Here is a 27,387-nt window from a genome sequence, read left to right on the forward strand (position 1 = left end):
TATGATTCCCAGAAGTGCATGGAGCCCCACTCCTCAAGGCATTACTGGGAGCAATCACTAAGTACTACTCCTGGAATACTCCTGAGCACCAGCGGGTACAGCCCCCAAACAAATAAAACCAGTTCATGAGTTTCGATAGTGGACCTTTATATAACCATGAAAGTTATATCAAAAACTCAGAAAATAGTGCAGTCAATTAAATCAAAGGTCTCTTCTGGCTAAACCCCAGTAAAAATAGTAGCAGGCTTCCAAGTATTTTAAAATTTTTAAGGTGTGGAGCTGGAGAAGCAGTCCTGGAGTTAGGTGCCTACCTTGCCTCCCACCAACCCCTTTTGAACTCCTGATACCTCACAGAGCCTCCGAGCACCTCCTGAGCACAGTACCAGGAATGGCCACCTAGTCACTTTGTGGTATGGCCCAAAGTCCCACCTCAAGTGAATTTGAGATTTGCCCATCATTTTATTTTCTCTGTGAAATGTAGGAAAATTTGACATGAACTTTAAGTAGATTGCACAGTACTTAGTGGAGAACTGAAAACATAGGTATAATAAGTTCTAGAAACAACAACAAAAAAAATAAGATGAAATTATAAAAGCATAAAATACAGACCAAAACAATAAGATTCCAAAGTAAAAATGGATTTTGACCACTTACAGCTTGGCATGATACTTAAGTCAGTGTCCTAAAAGATATGGGTTGAGTGAAGGGTAGTCAGGGGGAGGGGTCACATCTCCCATTATCATCAATGCTATTTACTTCAAATTCAGATTTCTGTGTTTCACCCCAGTCAGGTGGCATAAGATTTACTTTACCAGGGATATTCTTGATAACCTATCAGTATCAACATTGCAAACCACAATGCCAAAAGAGGGGCGGGGCCTGTCTTATGGCAGGCAGGGGGTAGGGGTGATGGGAGGGAACCCGGGGACACTAGAGCTAGGAAATGTACACTGGTGGAGGGATGGGTGTTGGAACATTCTATGACTGAAATCCAATAAAGGGCCAGATGCTTTGCATGCTGATGTCCTGGCTCTGATTCCCAGAAGTGCATGGAGCCCCACTTCTCAAGGAATTACTGGGAGCAATCACTCAGTACCACTCCTGTGAAAAAAAATCCAGGTTTTTGAGATCTATCTCACAGTGATTATGTAAAAAGTTAAAAAAGAAAAATTTACTTTACCAAAAAAGTAAATTTTATGGAATGTAGAAACACACACACACACACACACACACACACACACACACACGGAAAATGTCAAACCCAATAACTGACAATAAACACTGTCCAAACACTGTCCTCCCGTTGTTCATCGATTCGCACGAGCGGGCCCAGTAACGCCTCCATTGTGGACCTTGTTACTGTGTTCGGCATATCGAATACGCCATGGGGAGCTTGCCAGGCTTTGCCATGAGGGCGAGATACTCTCGGTAGCTTGCCGGGCTCTTCGAGAGGGGCGAGGGGCGGAGGAATCGAACTCGGGTCGGCCATGTTGGCTGCGTGCAAGGCAAATGCCCTACTGCTGTGAATTGACAATAATTTTAAAAAATTTCAAAAATCAGTGTTAATACTAAATTTTTTATGACTTATCCCCAGGTGTTAAAAAAACAATAAAGAGCATAAATAAGGCTACTGGCTTGATAATTATTTGTTCCCTTTCCCTCCCCACTTCCCTTCTTTGTTGGTGTTGACACTGTTACAATACTAGGGGTCACATAAAAGCCTGGCATGAGTTTCCATGCACTGAGCCTGCTGAGGTTGCAGTGCTGACATATACAGTGCTGGTGATGACCTGGGTTCACATTCCTTTCGCTGTAATGCTTACACATGAGCTCACCAGGGATCACTGTGGCAGTTACACAACTATGGTACTTATAACTCTGGCTCACTAGAGATTGAACTTCCTGGCCCTGGGGTTCACCTATTAGAATAGATGCAGTGTTCACTTGAAGGTGCACCCCATCCTGCAATAGCCACACACACAGCACTAGAGAGAATGCAGCCAGAAATTGCTTATGGCACCAGGATCACAGGAAAAAAAAAAAAAACAACTACCAAGATCAATGCATCATTTAAGTGGCACATGAGGAATTTACACTTGTGACTCTATCTGCTTGCAAGGTATAATATAGTCTCCGAGTCCTTATTAACTATTTTAAGTAATAATTTTAAAGCCATTATCTATTGTTTATTTGCTCTCAAATTTCTCCAGTAAAGTTCCATTTTTATAGTAACAGTATTTTAAAGTTGAATGCCAATGTCTTTACTTTTCTTGGGGTGGGGAGAATGTCCCTAGTGGTACTCACGATGACATAGGCCATTCCTGATGATCCTTTGACAGCTGGCCCAGACATTCAATAACAAGGACCAAGAATGTGATCTTCCTTGGACTCTGCAGTGCCAGGGATTACCCAAGTCAGCCTGGCAGTGCTCAGAGTCTCCGAGTCTTGAGGACTATCCACTGAGATACTTAGCAAAGCATTTGGTACTGGGAATCAAACCAAGGCAGGATTTTAATCCCTAATTATCTCTTAGGCTCTTTATATTTTATATACTAAAGTATATTTTAATTTATATTTTAATACTTGTATTTCAATACTAAATTTTCATACTAAAATCTTATATTTTAATACTAAAAGTTTTTGCATTTCTGAAGCCAGGAAAACAGAAATACATTTATATAGCACACTAAAATAGGAGGAAAAAAATGATCAGGCACTAGATTTGGAAGGCAACTATGTCTACTCAGTTTAAGTACCTCATGTGATCTCAGGCAAGTAACTATCCCTCTTAGCTCCATTTTTCCAGGGAAAAAGCCTTAAAATAATGTGTGGCATTTAATAAACATAGCATAAGGTCCTCTAATTACATAATTATTTTTACAGAAAAAGGTCATCTCAGCTTAGCTAACTCATAACAAATTCTGATACTAAATTTTCAATTTATGTTATCAATGAGTTCAAATTCAGGGAAGCTGGACTTAATATCTTACTGAGCAACCCCAATGTTTATACTACATTTACTCTGCTCACAAGTCCAATTTTCTCTAACTCTGAGTCACTATTAGGTACCCTACTGAGTCATCACATAGAAAGGTAGACAGTCTGGAATATAATAGGCATACCAACAGGAATTTCCTAATCTACCTGTATTATAAGGTTTACTTAAGTGGAACTTGTCTTATATACTGTTTAGTGAACATACTAAATAATTAAAGACTTAAATTAGGTTCACTTAAAAGTCCTCTCTATTTATTAACTGCTCCTTCAAAGCAGGGAATAGGTGTTCTAACCACACCTTGACAAAAGACCAACATACGACTTTAGTAAAATCAAGATACAGGTTTCTGAATGGTGGGCAAATAGAAGATTAGTACCTGCTGATGGCTTGGTGTTAAAAATTTTGCCAAGCAAACTATAGATCATAAACATTTTCAGAGCTTACAAATTTGACCTGACCTGAATTTCTATTCCATTCCGTACATTGGTTGATATCCCCATTTAGATGTTTGAATCAATTATGATAACATGATTTTTTTAAAAACTACACAAAAATCTAAGGAAATAAAGCAAAATAATATAAAGCAATTCTTAGCAATTCCTCTTTCTTAGGGTAGGAGAAATGGTACAGGGGTTAAAATACTTGCCTCACACAATCAAACCCAGTTAGATCCCCTCCACCACGTGGTCCTCAAAAATTACTTTTGCACCAAACAATCCCCTTCCTAGGAAGTTCAAGAGATGGTTTAGTGGCTCAAAAATGTCCATTATACAGTGTGAGCCCAAGCACTCTTGATGCATGTGAAGAGCACAAAACCATCAGCTCCACTGCCTGAAATCCTGGTAACACAATTTACTGTCACACTACAGCTATGCAAAATACAAGTATGTTAGTACCATAGCTAAAGCAAACCCCCAGGAAATAAGGGGAAAAAATGTGAAAGCAGTGTGGTAGGGAATTCAACCCCCGGAAAGCACTACAAGCAGAATGTTGTAGCATTCTAGAGTTGGGGGTTGCACAACTAGCATGGAACCAAGAAGCACACAAGTCTGACACTAAAAAATTAAGAACCCAATATCTCCAAGCAAGCTCAGTGTCCAAGTGAGCAAACACGCAACCAAACCTGTGGGTGACCCCCATTCACAACAACAGTATCAGCAAAAAGGAGAGGGGGAGAAAAAAAGGTACAAATTCTCCTTTCTGGTGCTATACCTTCAGTACAGCAAGGAGGCTTTTGCCCTGCACACAGCCGGCCGGGGTTCAATCTTGTCACCCTGTATGGTCCCCCAAGCCCAGCACAGAACCAGAAGCAAGTCCTGAGCACCACCAGATGTGCCTCCCCACAGCCCCTCAAAAATTCTCCTTTCAGTTGATATACACGTAAATCCATGCACACACATAAAACACTATTCTCCAACTTTACTTTTCATGTGTTCTTAATAATTTAAACTTTCTAAGCCTTCATTTTCTCCACTGGAAAACGAGATTAATGTGAAAAATTGGGCTGAAGACGATACAGAAACTCATGCACTTGCCTGACTTCCACACACAGGAGACAGTGTGTGAGTTCAATCCCCACCACTGCATATGGTCACCAGGTGTGGGAGAGGAAAGAAAAGGAGGGAGAGAAGATGCAGTAGAGAGACACTGCACTGGGGTCTGGAGAGAGAGTTTGAAGCACGGGAATGCATGCATGGCATGCTTGAGGACTCAAGTTTGACACTAGTTCTGAATGGCACCCTAGGCACCTCTGGACATGACTATGGTGGCCCCGAGAACTACCAAGCTGGAATAGCTTTACATCACTGAGCCCAAATACCAAAAAGTTGAGTCCAAGCCAGAAACTGTTATGCCCTTACCACACAAAGTGGTCCCCAACATTGTCAACAAAGCGTCCCCCACCAAATAAACAATAAACTACCACACGGGCTGGAGTGATAACACAGCAGTTAGGGTGTTTGCCTTGCATGCGGCCGGCCCGGGTTCGATTCCTTCGTTCCTTTCAGAGAGCCTGGCAAGCTCCCAAGAGTATCCCGCCCGCATGGCAGAGTCTGGCAAGCTCCCTGTGGCCTATTCAATATTTTGATGACCTCACCATGTGATTCTAATGTAAGTCTTGGTTCAAAACTATTGGCGCTGTACTCTGGGAATACAAAATGCATTAAGACTTATGCAAAACAGTAGCAGCAAGTCTCACAATGGAGATGTTACTGGTGCCCGCTCGAGCAAATCAATGAACTCAATGGAAGGACAGTGCTACAGTGCTGCTACATGGGTGTGCTACTAGTTTTAAAAATGTAGCCACAATTAGCCAACCACTATGAAAACAGGTAAATTTCAAATTGTGTTAACTTTCCTATTTAAATCAAAACTTGAGCACCATTCCACTCCTTAAAGGTTCTATTTTCTATACATAAACCATCTATGCTAGTCCAACTCATGCAAACCTAATTAATGGTATATCATCATTAAGTTCTCTGAAAACAGGAGTTAGAACATATAGGGAGCCTCTCTCTCATATAGGGATCCTCCCTAAGGCAGGTAGCCTGCTCAAGAGTTACACTCTGGGAGTCAGAGGGACAGTGCAGCGCGTAGGGTGTTTTTTGCTTAGCACAGGGCAGCACTCTACATGGTCCCCTGAGCCTGACAAAAGCCATTCCTTGGGCCAGAGCCAGGAGTAACCCTGAGCACCACCAAGAGTTACACTCCTGGGGGAGGGGGATCACTTAATATATTCACTACGTTGCCTTCTACTGTGTGAGAGCCCCTCTTGGGCAAGACATAAGTCTTAATGCATTTTGTATTCCCAGAGTACAGCGCCAGTAGTTTTAAACCAAGACTTACATTAGAATCACATGGTGAGGTCATCAAAATATTAATGTCTGGGATCCATCCCAAAACCATTGAATCATAAAGACTGTCAGGGAGGGTGAGGGCATTAATCAACATGGGAGCACTTTTTAAAGACCCTCACATGATATTAATAACATGGTACCACAGGTGAAAACCACAGCACTCTAATATTGAAAATGTTGTACAAACAAACACTGTCCTCGATTTGCTCGAGCGGGCCCAGTAACGTCTCACTTTGAGACTTGTTGTTACTGTGGCATACTGAATATATGTCACGGTAGCTTGCTAAGCTTTGCCATGGGGGCAAGATACTAAGATACTCTCGGTATCTTGCTGGGCTCTCGGAGAGGGGCAGAGGAATGGAACCCAGCTCCACCGGGCTGGCTGCACGCAAGACAAATGCCCTACCGCTGTGCTATAGCTCCAGCCCGTTGGACAAACAAGTATGAATAAATACATAGGTACAAAAATGTCTCGACTCAAGACCCTTGCCCTCAACAGTTGTTCTCAATCCAACCATATTTCCTTTAAACACACAATATTTCTAACATTTGGTTCATTGTTTATGGCAAGATCGTTTTTAAACTGTTAACTTTGTACCTAGATTCTTCATGTAATTATGCCTTATCCTGAGCCCCAGATAAGTCGTGCTCCTTGAGACCATATATCACCTTTACCTTGTTTACTCAACAGTGCTTACCATGGCACATTTAACAGAAACCTGTAATCACCTGACTTCCAGTAACATATACAAGAAATATTGGCAGGATGTCATATCTAAAGTATCCAATTTGAGCGTCAAACCCCAAAATAGAAAAAGTAAACATTTAGAGAAAAGCTTTACAACAAAATAGTGAGAGCAACTAAACTTAACCTACGGCTCTCTGTATACTTGTACCTTTCATTAGCGTTCTGACGTGCCCACCCACCACTTTCAGTTTTGACCTTGCTCACTTCTAAAGCTCTTGCCCAGCTGCCTTTAGATTTGGCAGATACCTCTGTAACATTTTTGTTTGTTTTAGGGAGTTCTTTGTGTTGGTGTGAGGACTGAACCCAGGACCTCACAGGCAGAGTATGCACTCTACCATTCAGTCAAATCCTCTGCGCCTGTAACAATTTTTAATTCTTCAGTAAAGTAAGTTGATGATGGTCTAATGAACCCATCACAGCTTAATTTTGTTTTGTTTTGTTAGGGGACCACATCTGGTGATTCTCAGGAATTACATCTGAAGATACTAACGTACCTGGGATCAGACTATCAAACCCCCAGGTCGCTGCTTACAAGTGCCTTGCCAATCATTGCACTATCTCATGGCCCCTTTTTTTAAAAAAAGAAACTTGATGTTTATCACACACTACAGTGGGGCACTTTGCACACAAGTTACAGGGAAATCTACCAATAAATACTATATGAAAACAAGAGAGGCATACTCAAACATAAATCAAACAAACCTACCTTTGAGGACTGACAAATTGGTGATCTTCTGCTTTTACAATACTTTCATACCTGAAAGTTCTGTGATGTATTATGACTTTAAAAAAAATAGGAGTGCTAAATAATATTACACAAGAAACCCCACATTAAGAAAGAAACTGGCATTTTTAATGTTGAAACTACTAAGAAAAAAAGGAATGGTACACAACTCTTAAAAAGCAACAAGGTACAAACAGGAAAATGGTTCTCCTCTAAAATTTTATGTATTTTATTACTATAAAAACTATAAAATTAACTGAAAGACACTGTTTAAAAATAAACAACCACAAAATTAAAAAAATAACAAAAAATGTGAGGGATTGGTATTCCTAAAGTATGCCTAACTAATTAGATACTGTGGTAAAACATTTCCATGTTTTGTTGGGTCCTACCACATGCAAGAGCCATAGTTACCACTAAGAAAAAGCAGTCTTCAATTCCCTATTCAATAAAAAAAGTTCAAATTCCACAGCCAAAAAATGGTACCCTGGGTTGTTTGTTTTTAAGGAAGATTAAATTTAGGAGTTGCCAACACCCAAACGAAAAACATTCCAGAGTATTAGACTCAATTGTAGTGGGGAGTCATCTACATTCTCAGCACTATGTTTCCTTACACAAAGCAAGAGATTTAACAAAGGATGTTTCTTAGGATCTCACAAGATACACCAGACTTACTTGCCCCAGTAAACATTACACTTGTTTTGAAAAATAAGAAAAGGTACTTGAAAACTAACAATTTCAGCACAAGAAGTCAGTTTAAATCTTGCCAAACTATTTCCCAAAATAAGACCCTGTCAGATGAAGTGAGTAAAAGATTAAAAATGACAAATTATTTTATTTGAACCATTAACTACTTTTAAAAATAAAGCTGAGGAATGTGGTTTTCCCAAGGTTTTGTATTCAGTTTCCCCTTAATCTTCATATTTTAACTTTTTTTAAAAAAATGCCCTAGAAATCTGATTACCCCTCTTATGAATTCCTTTTAAAGTAATTTAATGAGTAACAGATCTTTTGTGCAAGTAGCAAACCGCAGAGGACAGTTTTGCTGTCTTGATAAAAATCTCTCTGAAACACTCCTATAAAAATACACCCTTCCAAGATAGGCCCTAGTTTTCCAGGTATGGAAATCACATTGACCTGAAAATCTGGGGAAACTGATACACGTGCTAACTCTGCAAATGCTTTTTACTTAAGCCACAGTGAAAGTTAATAAATTCTTAATGATATATTGGGTACAAAATGTTAAGAAAATTAGAAGCTTAGACGCTTTAAGGGGGGGTGGGGGGGAGAGTAAAACCTAAAAGTTCCAAAGAGAAAGAGACATCAATTACTTTTGGGTTTAAAGGCCGCTCAATCGCTCCCCCAAACCACTGAACTATTACTGAAGTAACTTATTCAGGACTGTTTTTGCGGAAAGTAAAGAGAGGTGGGGTCACGTCCACGCGTTGAAAATGTTTCACCAGCCACTCGGATAGGAAGATGCTGCAGCCCTCAAAAACGCCTTCTGACTGCTCCAAAATAACCTCCACGCCAGAGTCCAAGAAACCCAACCCTACCACATAAATGTTTTCCAGAATCCACAAATACTTGATTACGACGAGAAACCATCTTAGAAAAAAAAAGAAAAAAAAAAAGAATTGTGGGATGCTAGTGCATTCCAACAGTCCCTCTTAAAAAAAAAAAAAGCGCACGCGTGCCTGTACATGTGCTTGTGCGTTTTGTTAGCCTGGGTGTGCGGTGATTGCATGTGCACGCACGTGTGTTTGGGGTTCAAAGGACCGTCTAGAGCTCCTTTGCAGGCGCTCCCTGGGGTTCAGTGAACGAGGGAGCTGGAGCCGCATTTTCTGTACAGGTGCTGATCCACCACTGGGAAAGGAGATAAAGCGTTGGGGAGCCAGTGCAGGGGCGAAGGGAAGACTAGAGAATGGAGTCGTCGGCTGCGATCAAATCCTCCCGCACAGCAACGGGGCCGGTTCACGGATGGAGGGAGGAGTCCTGCAGGCGCAAGCTGCTTCTCCACCCACGCACCCACCCACCCACCCACCTAACCGTGCAAACTCGGGTCCCAAGGCTGAGCGCGCCCTTGGCCTGGAAGCCTGATTAGCACGTGTCTCATTTGGGGCAGGGGGCAGTGACCGTGCACACATCCCGGGAAGCTCGTCCTCCTCGGCGCCCCGTCTGCTCGCGCCTCGTGGGGACGGGGTTGGGGTGGGGACGGGAGAAGAGCCCGTCGGGGGGTGGGGGGTGGGGGGGGGAAGCGGGGAGAGGGACGCCCCGGACCCAGCGCGCTCACCTCGGCCGCGGGAATGTTGACCACGCCGGTGGAGCGGCGCTTCTCCCGCAGCTTCCTCTTCTCGATCTGCCCCTTGCCCTTCCTGGCGCTGGGGCCCGAGCTCTTGCCCTTCTCGGGGCCGCCGTCCCGCTCCTCGTCGTCGCCCGGGACGGGGGATGCCCGGGACACCCCGGCTGCGGCGGCGGCGGCGGTGGCTGCGGGCTCGTCGTCCGGCCGCCGGGCGCTGGCTGCAGCGCGGGCCGGGGGCGGCGCGGGGCCCCCGGTGCAGTTCACGCCCCCGGGGGCGGCAGGTGCGGCGGCGCCGGGGAGGTTGTTGTTAAGCTCGAGGGGGGCGGCGGCGGCTGCGGCGGCGGCGACCCCGACCCCCGGGCCGGTCCCCGCGTCGCCGCTGCCGCCCGCCGTTCCCGGGGGGTTCTGCTTGGCGCGCATCTTCTCGCGCTTGGCCTTCCACTCCTCCAGGAAGTCGGTGGTGCTGCCGCCCGCCGCCCGGTAGCCACCGGTCGCCATATTCCCAGCGGGGCCGGCCGGGCTCTCACCTCGGGTCGCCCCCCGTCCAGCAGCACGTCCACCCGGACGGGCGCCGAGGGCACGATCCCCGGCCCCGCTCCTTGGCCCGAGGCGCGGGGGTGCCCGCAGCTCCAGCAACCGGCCGGCGGCCCTGCTGTGGGGGGGGGGGGGGGAGGGGGGAGGAAACACAAAAGGGGGCGGGGAAGGGGAGAGTCAGGTCGGAGGGGGACCCCGCGGCCGCGCCCCCCGCGCGCCCGCACGCGTCCCCCCACCCCAGCCCAACTCCGCAAACTCTCCCCCGCGCACCTCCCCGACCGGTGTGGCTGCCTCCCCTCCAGGGGGTGCCCCGAGCGACGGTCCCCACCCCCGGCCCGCTCGCCCCGCGCCCACCCGAGGCCGGGGTCGGACCCCGCCACCTGTCGCCGTCGCCTCGCTTCTCCTTCCCCCACCGCCACACCCCCCCCCACCCAAGGGCGCCCGGGATTCTCCCCCCGCACACACACACACACACACACACACACACCCGGGACACCCTCCCCCCCCCCCCCCACCCCCGAGCCCCGGGAGCTGGCGGCGGGGCCGGAGCGCCGACTCTGCGGGGACACAAGCAGCTGCCCGCCGGCCCCGGGAAGGGACCGGAGTGCGCGCGTGTGAAGTTGCGGGCGCGCCGGGCGCGGCCTCCCCCCCTTACCTGGGAGGAATCGGGGGGAAAGGTGGAAACTAGGAGTTGGGGGTGCCCAGGCGAGCCCGAAGCGGCCGGCCGGCGCGGCCAACAACAGCTCCGGGTCCGGAGCCCGCGGCTCTCGGGGCCGGGAGGGAGGGACGGAGGGAGGGAAGGAGGGAGGGAGGGAGAGAGCGCGCGCGGGGCGGGAGGGGAGCCGAGCGGCGCCGAAGCGCGGGCGGAAAGGGCCGAGACGGCGCGCGAGGGGTGCGGCGCGCGGCGGGGGGCGGGGGGGGGGGGGTCCGCGCCCGCCGACGCCCCGCCCCCGGCGCTCAGGTGCGCGGCGCCGCGTCCAGCTCGCCCAGCGCCCGCGGCTCGGGCTGCGCATTCCTGGGCTCGCGCGAGCGTCCGAGGCCCGGCCCGGAGCCGCCCGCCCGGGACGCGCGGCGCCCCGCTCCGCCTCTCCCCGCGCCCCTCTCACGGCGCCCCTCTCCCCTCACTCTTCCTTTTAAGTCCAAGCCCGGAGCCGTCCAAGAAAAGACTCCAGCTCGGCGACGGAAGGGCAGGGGGCCATGCAACTGGCGATGATTCCGGAGGCGGGGGGCGGCGGGGGGGGGGGGTGGGTACTGGCCTTTGAACGTGTCGCTACCCACACCCCGTTTGCCCCTGTTACCTAGGAACTGAAACTAACCCTGCGCCCTCCTTCGAGGAAAAGTCGGTGATCTGGTGGGGAAAAAAAGTCGGCTGAACCAAACTTTCAAAGATTTAGTTTAGGCGTGCAAGAGAAAAAAAAAAAAAAAACTTGTTTCCGTATGGCTTTGGCGCTTCCCAGCCTATCTGGAGTTTTCCTTTCTTGATCCTGCCTCGACACCTCGCTCAGTCGCTTGTGGATTTCGCTGCAGAGCTCCCTTTCAAAATCTAAAGCTGGGTTGATGCTGACTTGATAGGAGCTGGGGCGTGGATCCTCTCTGTTTTTTCCAGCCTTCACGTGCCATCTTATCCTCGGATGTTAGTCTGCTAGTCGCCTAAGTGCCTCTTTCGGGGTTAGGTGGACTGTGAGATTCCAGGACTGTGATATCCGAATAATGCCAGGGCACGGGGTTCTAGGGGCGATGTGGATTGGGTCACCACTTAGGACAATGTAGGGGAGCATGAGTCAGTCACACTCTTACCTAATACAAATATCGTGCTTCCTACTTAGTGTTCCTGTTTTACACAGGTGGAAGATGGTGAGTGGACATAAGTGCCTGCAGAGGCCATGAGAATCGGATGACTGGATCACATATTTCTGAGGAAAAAAAAAGTCCCACGGTTCTCATCTTTGGTCTAATTGTTGGAGTAAGCAGGAGAGAACTGGAAAATCATCGTTAGGAAATTAAGGTCTTTCCTATGGGTCCATGTAAAAGGCTGAACCTTGCAGGTACTAACCTGAATGTGCCACCAGGACTTCAAGTACTGATCACTTTCTTTTTTATTTTTAAGGAGAGAGAAGGGTTTGGGCATTCAACAGAATCACATCAGTATGCTGTGTGAGTTATGAGAGGATTTTCTCTTTAAGGGGTTGTGAAATAGAGGAGATAAAAATGTTATTGCCTGTATCTTTACACACATATGTTGAGCTGAGTTGTTGGGCATGTTGCTTAAGTGCTTACAGTGCAGAAGTTAAGGGATTTACCTTCATGTGGCCAACCTTAATTCCATCCCGGACAGTGCATATTACCACCCCCACCAACACCCATCCCCAGCACCACCAGGAGTCATCCCTGAGCACAGAGCCGGAAGTAAGTTCTGGGCTCTGCTAGATGTGACCACCACCACCCCCACAAAAAGAAATAATAATTGAAACTGAACTTTCTTTACTATAAAATCAGCAAATCACAGTAAGCTGTCATAAGAACTGATACTCGTGAAAGTGGTTCAAGGATACTATATAGCATATATAGTCCTTTTGTTACAAAGACAGTGAGGGGGAGTCCTGCTTTCCCGAAGTGGGGAAGAATGGAAAGACAGGGGAAAAGTTAAGGAATATTAATTTGAAAACTATAAGCTTTAAAGGAACACAGACAATACTTAAGTCATCTACCTTTATCACTGCATCTGAGACCAGTTCTCTTAGTATTAATAGGTGCTGAGTCAGGAATGTTGGCCACTACTGACTGGTGTGGCTTTGGGCAAGTTGCTTAACTTTCCTACCTCTGTTTACTTGCTTATAAAATGGGGATAATAATACTTCCTACATTGTGAGAGTGTTGGGAAAGTGCCTGAGATCCGTAGATAAAAGGTAGAATGGAAGAACCAGAGTGCTTATTATTCACCTATAAAGTGCCTTAGGAACCGTGGATGAAAGAGATTATTGAGGCACAAAGCACGGTGCATTATTATTGTTATCATTTATTATACCCTTTGTCCTTACCTTACAATTCTCAATATTCCCAACGATAGATTTCACAGAGTGCTTCCAACTTCGCATGAAGACATATAGCTGAGTCAGTCCTAAATTGCAAAATGTTTACATAGCATTGATCTTTTTTTGTATAGCATTCTGATGAAATAAGCCTCTGAGATTTGGAGCGTGGTTTCTCAACCTCAGCAACCACCCACAGTAGTGACTTTGCCACAGGTCCCTGGGAGCCATTATCTTCACCAGTTAAGAACCTCTGAATTTGCCTAAAATAACAGATTTTGATGATCCATTTTTACTTTCATAAGAGGGACAATTAAGATGCTGAAGACACAAACATTTATTGGGGGGATCTGAAAGATAGTACTGAGATTAAGGTGATTGCCTTGTGGGCAGTTAACCCCAGTTCAATACTGGTACCTGCATACAGTCCCTTGAATACTTCTAGCATGAATAGACCCTGAGCACCACTAGACTAGCCCCTAGGTCACACAACTCCCCCCCCCAAAAAAATAAGTTTATTTTAATCTGTCAGAATGATTATAAATGTTAATATTTTCCTGGCAGAATTGAAAAAATTCAAAAACGATAATAAAGTAGAGTACTTGCCTTGCCTGGAGCTGACCTGTGTTGAATCCCTGGCACCATGTATGGTTCCCACGTCAGGAGTGATCCCTGAGCAAAGAGCCAGGAATAAGCCCTGAGCGTAGATGGGTGTGGCTCCAAAACCATAAAAAATTGAATATTGGGAAATAAACATTTTCCTTCAGTGCAGGTATTGGTGTACTTCGATCTCTAACATAAAAATATGCACATATGGTTTTAAGCACTTTATGTATACGTGAATTAAAACAAGATAGTAATCCCCTACTACCTTTTCTACTTCCCAAACCCTAACCAGAACTTAGAACTCTTTTAATTAAAGCCCATAATAGGTAATATAGGTCTTTAATTTTTTAATAGAAAGGTTTATTGGAATGTAGAAAGGAAGAAAAAAGAGAAAGGAAGAAAACTCCCCAAATGAAAAAAAAACTTAGTACAGGACTTAGTTTGGGCTTTAAATTTTTTAAATGTCGTATATGTCCTTAACTATTATTCTACCTCTTGATTTCATTTTTTGACATCTTTTACTGAATGCCTAATATTAAAAAAAATAGTTCTCACTTCACCTCTTTTCCTTACTCCTAAATTCTAGGCACAATGTTTAAATATGTATATACAATATATTTGTATCGTCATTTTTATTGACTGAATATAGAATGTACATAGTGTTATGATTATGCAAATATTCTTCAGAGCTGAACCTTGCAATGAGCAATGGTTGCATTTCTTTTCTTTTTCTTTCTCTTAAAGACATGAACAGTCAAGTTTTTTGGCTCACTGCTGTAAACTTACTAAGTGCACACTTTTTTTTTTTTGCTTTTTGGGTCACACCCAGCAATGCACAGGGGTTACTCCTGGCTCATGCACTCAGAAATCACTTCTGGCGGTGCTCAGGGGACCATCCGGGATGCTGGGAATTGAACTTGGGTCGGCCGCGTGCAAGGCAAATGCCCTACCCGCTGTGCTATTGCCCCAGCCCCCTAAGTGTATTCTTAACATTCTTTTTGATCCATTCCATAACTCCATGCATTACTTTTTCTTTTGGTAGTAGATCTTGGATTTTTTTTCTTCCTCTTCTCTAGTGTGGCTATAACTGCCTGGTACTTCTCGCCAACCTCACGAACTAAGTAGCCCAGAGAGGCAAACTTTCCTGTACGCTTCAGTCCCACAACCTACAGGCAACAGAAAAACCACCAGCTGCTGTTTCTTGTCAGAGGCGAAGAGATCCCATCATGTACCTGGAGGAGGTCCTGGCCTCACTTGGTCTCACAGAGCAGCCTGCCTCCCACTGCTGCCAAAAGATGTCCCACTGCTGCCAAAAGATGTCCCTCAAGGCTTGGAACTGGAAGGGGCACAGGCTGGGTTGGTGTTCATTCACTTATGAAGGTACTTCAACCGGTAGAAACTCTACTCAGAGAAAGACACTTGCACTCCTGCATTCACTACAGCATTAGTCACAGTAGCCAAACAACCAGGTGACTGAGAATAGATGACTGGATAAAGAAACTCTGGTACATAGACACAATGGAGGACTACCCCATGGAAGCTACAATAAAGATGAAAGCATGCAATTTGTCTCTGCATGGATGGAATTGGAAGGTTCTGATGCAGAGTGACGTCAGTCAAGAGAGGGACACAGCAGAGTGATCTCTCTCATAGGTGGAATATAAAGAAGCATAGTAAGGGATCATGGTCACAGTCCTCCCATTGTCCGATTTGCTCGAGTGGACCCAGTAATGTCTCCATTTTGAGACTTGTTACTGTGTTTGGCATATCAAATATGTCACAGGGAGCTTCCCAGGCTTTGCCGTGCGGGCGAGATACTCTCGGTAGCTTGCCGGGCTCTCCGAGAGGGGCAGAGGAATCGAATCCGGCTCAGCCGGGCTGGCCACATGCAAGGCAAACGCCCTACTGTTGTGCTATCACTCCAGCCCATTAAGGGATCATTATGGTCAAAAGCAAAAGATTCTAAGAATTGGTCTATAGAATGGAGCTTACCAGGGCAGTGAGACTTGGGGAGTGGTGTGGGGATGGTGAAGCAGAGAAGGACCCTGAGATAGTGGTGGAGGGAAATGGAACTAAGGCTTGGGGGGTCAGATGTAGGAATATTGTATGCATAAAACCCTACCATTGATAGTACTATAAAATTGCAAATCACGGTAGCTAAAAAAAATTATTTTTCTTTTTAATTGCCAAAAGTGTTGATGCCTCATGGCTCACAGCCACCCCCTTTTGACCCTGCAGTACTTACTTGGCTACATGGCCACCGATGGCTTTGGTCTTAGAGCAGCAGACCCATTTTTGGTAGGTTGTTTACTATTATTTAGTTTTTTCATCTCGCACAATTATTTTTTCCCCAGCTTAAACCTGACTTTAAAATTTTTCCCCTTATTTTTCTATTTGCAAGGCAAATGCGCTACCTGCTGTGCTCTCACTTCAGCCTCTGTCAGTCTCCGTCTTGGAGAATCATGTGGGATATTGATTGATTGCTCCTAGTACCTTTTTTCTCTTTTTTTGGAGCGATAGCATAGGGGATAGGACATTTGACTTGCACGTGGCCGACCTGGGTTCGATTCCTCCGCCCCTCTCAGAGAGCCCGGCAAGCTACCGAGAGTATCTCGCCTGCATGGCAAAGCCTGGGAAGCTCCCCGTGACGTATTTGATATGCCAAACACAGTAACAACAAGTCTCAAAATGGAGATGTTACTGGTGCCTGCTCGAGCAAACTGATGAACAATGGGAGGACAATGCTACAGTGCTATTTTTCTATATACCAATTACAAATTAACTTCCAAATATTCTTCCTCATCACTTAATCACTAATCCCCGTTATTCATCGATTTACTCGAGCGGGTGCCAGTAATGTCTCCATTCATCCCGGTTGCGTGCTAACGTAGCCCAATGGCATCTGTTCGTTCTAGGAACATGCAGAGCCTCAAACCGATCATTCAGGGTCTTGACGAAGAAGTCTGACCATCTTGTAGGTGGGCGTCCACGTGATCTTTTGATGTCCCGTGGAATCCAATCAGTAATGGCTCTAGTCCAGCGGTTGTCTGTAAACCTCATTACGTGTCCAGCCCATCTGATTTTTGATGTCTTGGCAAATGAGACAGCGTCCCTGATTCTTGAGCGTTGACGAAGATCAGAACTCCGGATTCTATCTCTCATTTGAGTGAATCGTGATATTCCAAGCATAGCTCTTTCGATTCCTCTTTGAGAGACCCAAATAGCGTTCTCATCCTGTTTTCGTAGGGTCCAGGTCTCTGAGGCATATGTTAATGCAGGAAGAACAGTGGAATCAAAGAGATGTGCTCGTAGCTAGAGGTTCTTTGTCCTTTTAGTTATTTCTTCAACGCTCTTGAAGGCATTCCAAGCCGCTCTCTTCCTCCTGCGCAACTCAGGTGCTAGATCATTCATCATGTTGATTTCTCGACCTAGGTATATATAAATAAATAATAAATAGATAAAGGCCCTCCCGTTGATCGTCGATTTGCTCGAGTGGGCCCAGTAACGTCTCCATTGGAGACTTTGTTGTTACTGTGTTTTGGCATATCGAATACTCTCAGTAGCTTGCCGGGCTCTCCGAGAGGGGCGGAGGAATCGAACTCGGGTCGACCATGTTGGTCGCTTGTAAGGTGAACGCCCTACCGCTGTGCTATCGCTCACTGTTGCATTCGGAGATGGTGGTTCCGTTGAGAGCGAATGGAGCGTCAGGAACCAGGCTGTTTCTCATAAACATTGTCTTCGTAAGATTCAGCTGTAGTCCGACCTTTCCACATTCACGGTTAAAGTCGTTCAGCATTTGTGCCGCTTGGCTGATGCTTGGTATTATTAAAACAATGTCATCAGCAAAGCGGAGGTGGTGTAGTTGCCGACCATCTATCTTCACTCCCATGCTTTCCCATTCCAGTCATCGCATGATGTTCTCCAGGGTGGCACTGAAGAGTTTTGGTGAAATGGTATCACCCTGTCGAACCCCTCTCTTGATATGGATGATTACTTCTTTGTAGAATGGTGAGATCTTGGTAGTGAATCCACAATAGAGCTCACGAAGGATCCTGATGTATTAAGTTTGTACGCCCTGATTGGCTAGGGCTTCAATGACCGCTTCCGTCTCAACAGAATCAAAGGCCTTCTTTAAATCAATGAACGTTAGACAGAGTGGCATCTTGAACTCCTGAGAAACCTCAATGAGCTTAGTAATCATGTGGATATGGTCGATGGTACTGAATGCTTTTCGGAATCCGGCTTGTTCACATGGTTGTCCTTCATCTTATGTCCTTCATCATTCTTCCTCATATTTCAATTGATTATGTCAGGCAATATTGTTCTATTTCTCTTTTTCTTGGGTGCACCCCTCCTGGAATCCAATACCTTCCTATTCTAGACCGGATTAATTTTAAGGCTATTGCTCTGTGGACATGTTTCCCTAACAACTTGGGAATCACTTTCTATGCTAACTCCTTGTTTGCTTTCCCCATCCTCTCATTTTAGCAGAGAGCATTTCAATATATTCTGGACATATTCTGAACTACTCATTTTGGAGAACTTGCATGTTCGAAAATCCTTACGTGTCATCGATCCTTACCCTTAATTTTAGAAAAACCTTTAAGTTTAGCAAAAACTTAAGACTCTAGTTTGGAAAAATTCTCTTTTCTTTGGGTGGGGTGGGCTGGGGTGGGGGTTTGGGCCACACATGGCAGTGCTCAAGAGTTACTCCTGGCTCTGCTCTTCAGTTATCAATCCTGATGGGCTCAAGGGACCATATAGGATGCTGGAAATCGAATCTGGGTCTGCTGTATGCAAGGCAAGTATTATGCCCTCTGTACTATCTCTCAGGCCCCAGTTGAAAACAATTTTCCTTAATTTTGAAGTCGTATCTCTATTTTCTCCTAGTTTCCAGAGATGCTATTGAAAAGATCAATAGTATGTTAATTCCTTTGCCACTTCCCTTTGGAAATGTTGGAATTTTTTTTATTTTGTTTTGGTTTGGTTTTGGTGTGTTTGGGGGTTGAGGAGGAGTGAATTGGGCCATACCTGGCAGTGCTCAGGGGCTATTCCTGACTCTGTACTCAGGAGTGACCCCTGGTGGTTGTTGGGGGGAACCATATGTGGTGCTGGATTGGCTGCATGCTAGGCAAAGAGCCTAAGGTCCTGTATTCATTCATGAATATTTTGATTCTTCTTATCCAGCTCTTCTAAAGTCTGCAAGATTTTCCCTTCTCTTTCCTGTGATGTCTGGGGGTGATACACATGCCTGGCTGTGATCCTTGCTGGGGACCACACTGGACAGCAGAGACCCAGACCTCTAGTAGCTGTGGTCCCCAGGTATCACATCCTTCAGTTGCAGTGCTCAGATACACCTGGCACAGGAGGGCTGCACATTCGCTGAAGCACTGGGGAGCCTAAACAGAGCGATAGGGTAGTACTGGGGATGGAATTTAAAGCTTCAGTGGCAGGTACTTTATGTCACTGAACCATCTCGTGGGACTCTGATTTTTTTTTTTCACATTAGGCATTAAGTGAAATTTTACATTAGGCATTAATTTTTTAAAAAATTGAATTGAAGTGGAATAAGAAAAGTCTCTTTAACAAATTGTGCTGGCATCACTGGACGGCTACATGCAAAAAAAGTGGGCTCAGAACTCTGCCTAACACCCTGTACAAAAGTAAGATCAAAATGGATTAAAGACCTCAACATCAGACCAGAAACCATAAGGTACATTGAAGACAAAGTTGGCAAAACCCTCCATGACATTGAAGCTAATGGTATCTTCAAAGATGCCACGCCACTGACCGAGCAAGTGAAAACAGAGATAGATAAATGGGACTATCTTAAACTACGAAGCTTCTGCACCTCAAAAGAAACAGTGACCAAAATACAAAGACTGTCTACAGAATGGGAAAGGATATTCGCCGAACACACATCTGACAAGGGGTTGATATCAAGGATATACAAAATACTGGTTGAACTCCACAAGAAGAAAACATCCAACCCCATCAAAAAATGGGGCAATGAAATGAACAGAAACTTTCTCAAAGAAGAAATCCAAATGGCAAAAAAGCACATGAGAAAATGCTCTACATCATTAATCATCAGGGAGATGCAGATCAAAACCACAATGAGATACCATCTCACACCTCAGAGACTGGCCCACATCCAAAAGAACAAAAGCAACCGATGCTGGCGTGGATGTGGCGAGAAAGGGACACTGTTTCACTGTTGGTGGGAATGTTGACTGGTTCAGCCTTTCTGAAAAACAGTATGGACGATTCTCAAAAAATTAGAAATTGAGCTCCCATTTGATCCAGCAATACCACTCCTGGGAATACATCCCAGAGAGGCAAAAATGTATAGTCGAAGTGACATCTGCACTTGTTTGTTCATTGCAGCACTCTTTACAATAGCCAGAAACTGGAAGAAACCTGAGTGCCCAAGAACAGATGACTGGTTAAAGAAACTTTGGTACATTTACACAATGGAGTACTATGTAGCTGTTAGAAAAGATGAAGTCATGAAATTTACATACAAGTGGTATTACATGGAAAGTATCATGCTAAGCGAAATGAGTCAGAAAGAGAGGGATAGACATAGAAAGATTGCATTCATCTGGGGAATATAAAGTAACAAAATATGAGATTAATACCCAAGAATAGCTGAGGTCAACACCAGGAGGATTACTCCATAGCTTAGAGGCCAGTCAGGCATTCTAGGGGAAAGGGCAGCTCAGATAGAGAAGGGAGCACCAAATAAAGGGTGTTTGGAGGATCCTCCCAGGAAGGGAGATGCATGTTGAAAGTAGACTATGGACTGAACATGTTTGCCACTCAAAGCCTCTTTTGCAGACCACAACACTCAAAAGGAGAGAGAGAACACAAGGGATTGCCCTGCCACAGAGGCAGGATGAGATGGGAGGGATGGGGGTGGGAGAGATATTATCCATGGTGGTGGAAAATGGGCACTGGTGGAGGGATGGGTATTTGATCATTGTATAATCGAAACCCAAGCACAAAAAATTGTAAATCTACAACTGTACCTCATGGTGTTTCACTAAAAATAAAAAAAAATTTTTAAAAATTGAAGTGACATGGTTTGCAAAAGTGTTAATAGTTATGCCTTAGGTGTTAGATCTCCCTGCACTACACTGGCTGCCAAAGTGCCAATATCATCCCATGGTCCCTAGTCCTTTCTGTTCCATTCTCCTTGCCCCTATACCTTCGTACCCACCACCCTACCACCAGCCTTTTGCTCACCCCCAACGCCTACTTGATAACCTTAGTTGTTTTGAGAATCTAAGTTATTTTCACTGTCTACTGTCTATTCTATTGATTTCTTTATGTATCATGAGATCATCACACATTTATCTTTCTTCTTATTTTAATATGATGCCCTCTGGTTCCATCTACATTGCAGAATGCAAGATTTCATTTTTTGTTACAGCTGAGTAGTATTTTATTGTCATTGTGTGTATAAATATATATCTATCAAATTGTGTGTGTATATGTAACAAATTTCTAGCTATTGGCTATTGTAAATATGACTCCGATTAACGTGCAGATAACTTTATGTGTTTTTGTGGTTTTGGTTTTTAATCATCTGCAGTCTCCATAGTTTTCCATAAAAGTTTAATAGTTTACAAAGCAAAATAATTTTATTTACCATTGGTTACTGTTAGTTTTTTAGAGTATAGCTTCACCCCTTGATATGTGCCTTATTGCACTCTCCACCGTAGCTCTGACATTCTCCGAGATCAAACTGACCTACTCCTAGGCTCTTTTTTGGGGGGGACATACCCAGTGGTGCTCAGGGATCATTCCTGGCTGTGCGCTCAATAATCACTACTTGGCAGGGCTTAGGGGACCATACTGGGTGCCAGAATTGAAATGGCAAGGAAAGTACCCTTCCCATTGTGTCTCCAGTCCCCTCAGGCACTTTTAATCTTCTATTTGTTCTGTAGTTGAGAAATTTCCTTATTCTTTTTTTTTTTTAATTCCTTTCTCCCCTCTCCTCTCTAAAATTGTGTTGGCATTCTAGACACCTAAAGGGATAATCTTCTCTTCTAGTTTCCATCTATTTGGCATGTTATTCTGACTTTTGGTGAAATTTCCTCTCCATTCTGTGCTAGAATTTCTGTTGAAATTTGTTCTAATCATTTTATTGAAAAGACGTAACTTTCTTTAGGGACCATACTAACAGTGCTTGGGGATTGCTTCAAGGTCTGTGCTTAAGGGACCATGCAATTTTGGGAATAGAACTGGGGTCCGCTGAATGAAAGGCAAGTGTCCTAACCACATCTTGGTTGTTTTTAGTCAGCATTGCTCAAGTTAGAGGATTTCCTTATCAATCTGCTGTTCATTCAGATTTAAGAATGGAATTCAGAAAATGAGTGGAAGCTCTTCTTGAAAAGGCGGAGCCCGGTGACAGATAGTTCTCATTTAGGGCCTAATGTGTGGAGACCTGTGTCAAAATTTCACTCTCTCTTGGGCTTTTTATCGGCTAGATATGTGTCCCTGAGAGAAATAGATTTTGTCAGTGTTGCCAGTTTCTCCACTGGTTTCCAGTCCCAGTTGAGTGGAGAAAGGGAATGGGAATGGGGAGCTTCTCCTCACTGTGCAGCCTTCATTAGGTCCCTGTGCTCAGAATGTCAGGCGAGCTCCAGTTCATGACTTTTGTGATTCACCAGTTGCAGATCAGGGACTTCAAGCTCTCTGCCAGGATCAGCCATTCCACCTCCTACTGGGACACGTGAGAGGATTTGAGGTTAACTGTACTTGACGTAGATTTAAGATTAACCATCCCTTAGGCAGATTTTAGATTAACCATCCCTTAGGTAAATTTTTCTATTTCCATTTATTTATTTATTTATTGTGGGGGAGTGGGGGACAAAATTTGGCAGTGCTCAGAAATTATTTCTGGTGGTGCTCTTGGAACCATATAAGATGCCAGGGTTCAAGTCTGGGTTGACCCCATGCAAGGCAAATGCCCTAGCCATTGTACTATCACTCCAGTCCCAGATTCATCCAACTCATTCTGTTTAAGCACAAACACACACACACATACACACACACACACACACACACAAGCCCCCCCTTCCCCCTCCCCACTGTTTTCTGCTCATTCAGAAGCATATGCTGCTGCCTCAAATTTCTAAGCCTTCTTCAGGGTTCTTCAGAACAAAAGAGATTCCTTCTTTTTGGCTTTGACAAGAAATAAAAGTCTATTTGAGTCAAGGCTACTAAATTGGAGTCTGAAGCCATTGAAAAGCAGGAACCAGCAAGTGCTGGCATACCCATGCATATTCAAGCATGTTTACTGCCAACACTGGTGAGAGTAAGCTGACCCAAGACTTCCTGGATCAGCTTCTTCTAACAATGGCAGATTAACCACTTGGAAACGGTCATCTGAGACTGCCTGGAGACCAGCCCTTCAACCAGCTACTGAATAAATACCCTTTCCCACACCTGGTCCAATGAAAATTTGACCAACTTTTACCCAATTTATCTTTATATCCATGTTACCTGTAATTGTTTAACCTCATTTTCTACTGTTTTTTTAAAATCTAATTTACAAAGCAAATCAGAATGAGAAGTATCCCGCCTTCTCTTTGTGGTTTCAGCCTTTACAACTTTCCTCGGTTCATGTTATGAACTCCAGAAAACAATCCAAAGGTTTCTGACATCAGCGTCTTCCAGACTACAGTCTCTGCAAAAGCCCACGTGCACACTTATATTTTGCCTCAGCTAAGCCTCATCCATCCTGGGTCAGTACTTAGTCCCTTGCAAGTGGTTATAATAACTTTTTTTTCTGGTCTAATAAAGTTGGTTTTCTTTTTGAAGAGTGGAGAGAGGGCACTCCTGGCAGTGCCCAGCACACCATATGTGGTGCTGGGGATTCAAACTCAGGACAATCCTGGGCTTCGAGGCAAGCACCTTAACCTCCATACTGTCTCTTGGGCCTGAAAGTTGCTTTTCTACATCTTTTGTCTTCCAAATTTTCCTTCTCTTTCCCCATATTCATTGATATTCTGGTTTAACTGCTTTACTCTTATTTCCTTGAGAGAGTGGAGATAAATGTGCGTTCAATCTACTTTGTTCTGAACATGGTTCTGAACACTGTCCTCCCGTTGTTCATTGATTTGCTGGAGCGGGCCCAGTAACGTCTCCATTTTTTTGAGACTTGTTGTTACTGTATTTGGCATATTGAACACGTCGTAGGTAGCTTGCCAGGCTCTGCCGTGTGGGCGAGATGCTCTCGGTAGCTTGCTGGGCTCTCCAAGAGGGGCTGAGAAATCGAACTTGGGTTGGCCGGGCTGGCTGCGCGCAAGGCAAACACCTTCCCGCTTTGCTATCACTCCAGCGCAATCTACTTTGTATAACAGAAAATTCAATCTGCCCATTTGGCAGATTTCTAGATCTTTTACAATCTAATCCATAATGAGATAGATCAGTAGAGAGGTTTTCCCTCCTCATTTAATTATACCATGAGCCCTTAACGACTGACATGACTAGCAAGAGAATTACAAAATGTATTATGTTTCTGTAAGGCATTTTTTTTAACATGACCTACTATATTACATAATATTCCCATTCTTGTTTGGTTTTGTTTTTCATTATGGGGCACAAAGGTCACCCAGAGCAGGACTAAGGCACCATATGTGGTGCCCAAGAGTGAAAGCAAATGTGCAAGGCCAGGGCCTTAGCCTCAGGACTCTCTCTCCAGGGCACAATATTATTCTTAAGACCTAGGAAAAAAAGTGTCTGACATTATCATTTAGGATAGTTGTATTTCTCATTTGCTATGTTCTCTGTACTTTAATTTTATTCTTTTTTCTTTTTTTTTCTTTTTGGGTCATACCCGGCGATGCTCAGGGGTTACTCCTAGATTTGCACTCAGGAATTAGTCCTGGCAAAGCTTGGGGGACTATATAGGATGCTGGGAATTGAACCCGTGTTGGCCGCGTGCAAGGCAAACACCCTACCCACTGTACTATCGCTCCAGCTCCTCTTTTTCCTTTCTTAAAAAATAGTCAATTGTCAATAATGTGGTTTTGCTAGAAAAGGGGATAGCCATACCACATACCAGATCATTCTAAACACACACACATACACACACAGACACACACACACACACAGAGTCACATACACACTCACACACAGATTGGGAAGGGGGGAAGAGAAATGTAAACAAATATCCATAACCGAAGAAAGCGATGAAAATAACTAAATCACAGTTAGGCCTGCACATGGTCTATGGAATTCTTGGGACTCATGCCACAAATAATAGGAATAATCCACAATCCTCCCCAGTTTCAGGAAAAAACCAGAGAATAACAGCCTCAACAGTTTAATCCCAACTCTGTCATTCCGAAATAATGAAGAGAAACATGTAGGAAAAGATAGCTCATGGAGAAATTCTTGGCACCCTAACTCACAGCCCCAACCCACAGGGAGTCTCTCCGAGGTGGACACCACAAGCACCATGGGCCATTTTTGTCCAGGCTCCCCCAAATTGTCAGAGATATGCAGCAACCGGCCTCGCTGCTGATGAGATCTGGTTACCATTCCCACAGGCTTCTGCTCCCAGCACTGCGCTCTCCAGGCTGTTTCCACACAACAGTGCTGTCTTCCAGGCCCTGGTTGTTGAGAGAAAGATTAGAGACTTCTTACACCACCTCACTTCTCCAAAGAGAAGGAGTGCCTATGAGCCTTCTGCAAGGAACTGAAACCAGGAGAAAGAGAGAGGCGGGGACTCTTAGAAAAACAATTATTTACAGTGCTAAGATATTAATGGGGAAGCGGGAGGCTGATCTTTCCGCCTGAGCCAGGTGGCCAGGGCACTTGAAGGGCAGCATGCAGAGAGATGAGTGGCCCGGGTGCTAGCCGTGGTAGCGGGGAGAGCAAGGCAGTCTCGGGGTGCAGCTACTGCTATGATGGGATCTCCTGATTGCCGTCTCTTCCCGACCGCCCGTCAGATCTCCAGCTCTTCCACGCCGTGAGCAAATATCATGATCAGCCCAGGCTCCTTCACCATGTCGTCACCCATGTGCTGGTTCTCGCAGGTCATCACCACAACGGCCTGCTTGTCAGGGATGCGCTTGGCCATATAGTTCTCATAGTAACGCCGGTTCATCTGTCTCGTCTCTAGCGTGGCCAGCCCCAGGGGCCAGCTGCGCTCATGGGCGTTTTCGATGAGTTTATGGATGATGAAGGATGGACAGCCGCTTTCCTCCAGGGCGCTCCGGATGTCAGCCTGAAGCGCAGCATCCGGGGTGGAGATCATGCCGCCCCAGTGCGTCACCTGGGCTGGCTGCAGGGAGGTCACCCACTCTAGGATCTGGTCGTGCATGACGGTCTCCTCCAGGACCTGAAGGTTGGGGTTGTCACTGCGCAGCGCGTTCACGAACGCCTTGAGCAGCTGCAGGTCGCTCCTGTGCTCCATCAGCTGGCGCCTGTGTTTGGCCGAGGTCTTCTCCAGCTCGTCGATGCGGCTCTGCTGCTGCTGCACCATCGAGCTCAGGTGCATGACACAGTGGTGGTGGGGCAGCTCATCCTGGGTCATCTCCAGGCCGCAGCCTTGTTCGCAGGCCACCGGCCGTTTGGGGTTGTACTCACAGTCGCGGAGGTGAGCTTGGAGGTTGTCGAGCCGCACCACGGCACTGCAGCCAAAGACAGCGTTGTCACAGGCGATCTGCAGCTTGGACAACATATTTCTCATGATGCGAGGTGCCGGGCGCAGGTGGGCCGCTGTCACCTCGCTGCAGTCTACCGGACATGTCTGCTGCTGAGAGAACCAGTGGGAGATGCAGTCTTCGCAGAATGCGTGCTCGCAGCGAGGGGCTTGCACCGGCCTCTCCAAGACGCCATTGCATATGGGACAGAGGAGGTCTTTGTCAACAGTCCCCTGGAAACGAGTTACATCATATCCCATGTCTCATCACTGGAAGCTGCAGGTTCCTCCAAGAGTTGGGTAGCAGGTTCCAGGCTTATTAGGCCCCAAACCCGGATGATTCGCTAACCCAGTGCCACACAGGAGGTGCCCCTACTCACCCATCCTGCTGGCTGTTCTGCAGAGCCAAGTTCCATCACCAAGGGAACGGATGTGATGTCATAATGAGAAGCGCGCTCTTTGCCCATACCCAGCCGGATCTGGGGGCTGCAGGGTCACTGCATAGCCAGGGCACACAAGGTCCAGAGCTTCCCTGGAAGGGGAGATGAACAGGAAGGGGAGAAAAGCAGCACCTTTTAAGGAGGGCTTGAAACAAAATAAAAAATAAAGAAAAATAGGCAAGCGGGTCCAGAAAGATAGGACAGGGGTGAGGCACTTGCCTTGCCTGGGACCGATCATGCCCAGTTCCATGATTCCTGGCATTATACAAGGTTCACTGAGCACTGCCAGGTGCAGTCCACACCCGCCCCCCCCCCCCCCCGCACAAAGTTGGCAAGAAGACAATTACTAAGGAAAAAATTATATCAATCTTGGTGCCCAAGTACCGCCAAGAATCATTCCTGAGCACATCCAGGTGTGTCTTGACCAACCATCTGCCAAAAGAGTTTCAAATGGACAGCTAAGGAGATAGCTCAAGAAGAAGCAAGCCGT

General features: G+C 45.7%; 2 protein-coding genes across 2 annotated transcripts in view; both read right to left on the reverse strand.

Moving 5' to 3' along the window:
• Nucleotides 1-10,202, reverse strand: part of PAWR (pro-apoptotic WT1 regulator) — a 100,621-nt gene extending 90,419 nt beyond the window's left edge. Inside the window, exon 1 of the mRNA XM_056119907.1 lies at nucleotides 9,619-10,202. Coding sequence (XP_055975882.1) covers nucleotides 9,619-10,125 — 507 coding nt within the window. The 5' untranslated portion in view covers nucleotides 10,126-10,202. The remainder of the gene's footprint in view (nucleotides 1-9,618) is intronic.
• A 15,556-nt stretch (nucleotides 10,203-25,758) lies between these two features.
• Nucleotides 25,759-26,718, reverse strand: LOC130028594 (E3 ubiquitin-protein ligase NRDP1-like). Its single transcript, XM_056119341.1, has one exon. It carries the CDS (start codon nucleotides 26,716-26,718, stop codon nucleotides 25,759-25,761), a length of 960 nt encoding a protein of 319 aa, XP_055975316.1.
• Nucleotides 26,719-27,387: the final 669 nt, after the last annotated feature.

This window comes from Sorex fumeus, unplaced genomic scaffold (assembly GCF_029834395.1).
Source record: "Sorex fumeus unplaced genomic scaffold, SorFum_2.1 ptg000003l, whole genome shotgun sequence".
Classification (NCBI taxonomy): Eukaryota; Metazoa; Chordata; class Mammalia; order Eulipotyphla; family Soricidae; genus Sorex; species Sorex fumeus.

Coding starts and splice junctions, on each gene's coding strand:
- LOC130028594 (XM_056119341.1), bottom strand. CDS start 26,718: ATGGGATATGATGTAACTCGTTTCCAGGGGACTGTTGACAAAGACCTC.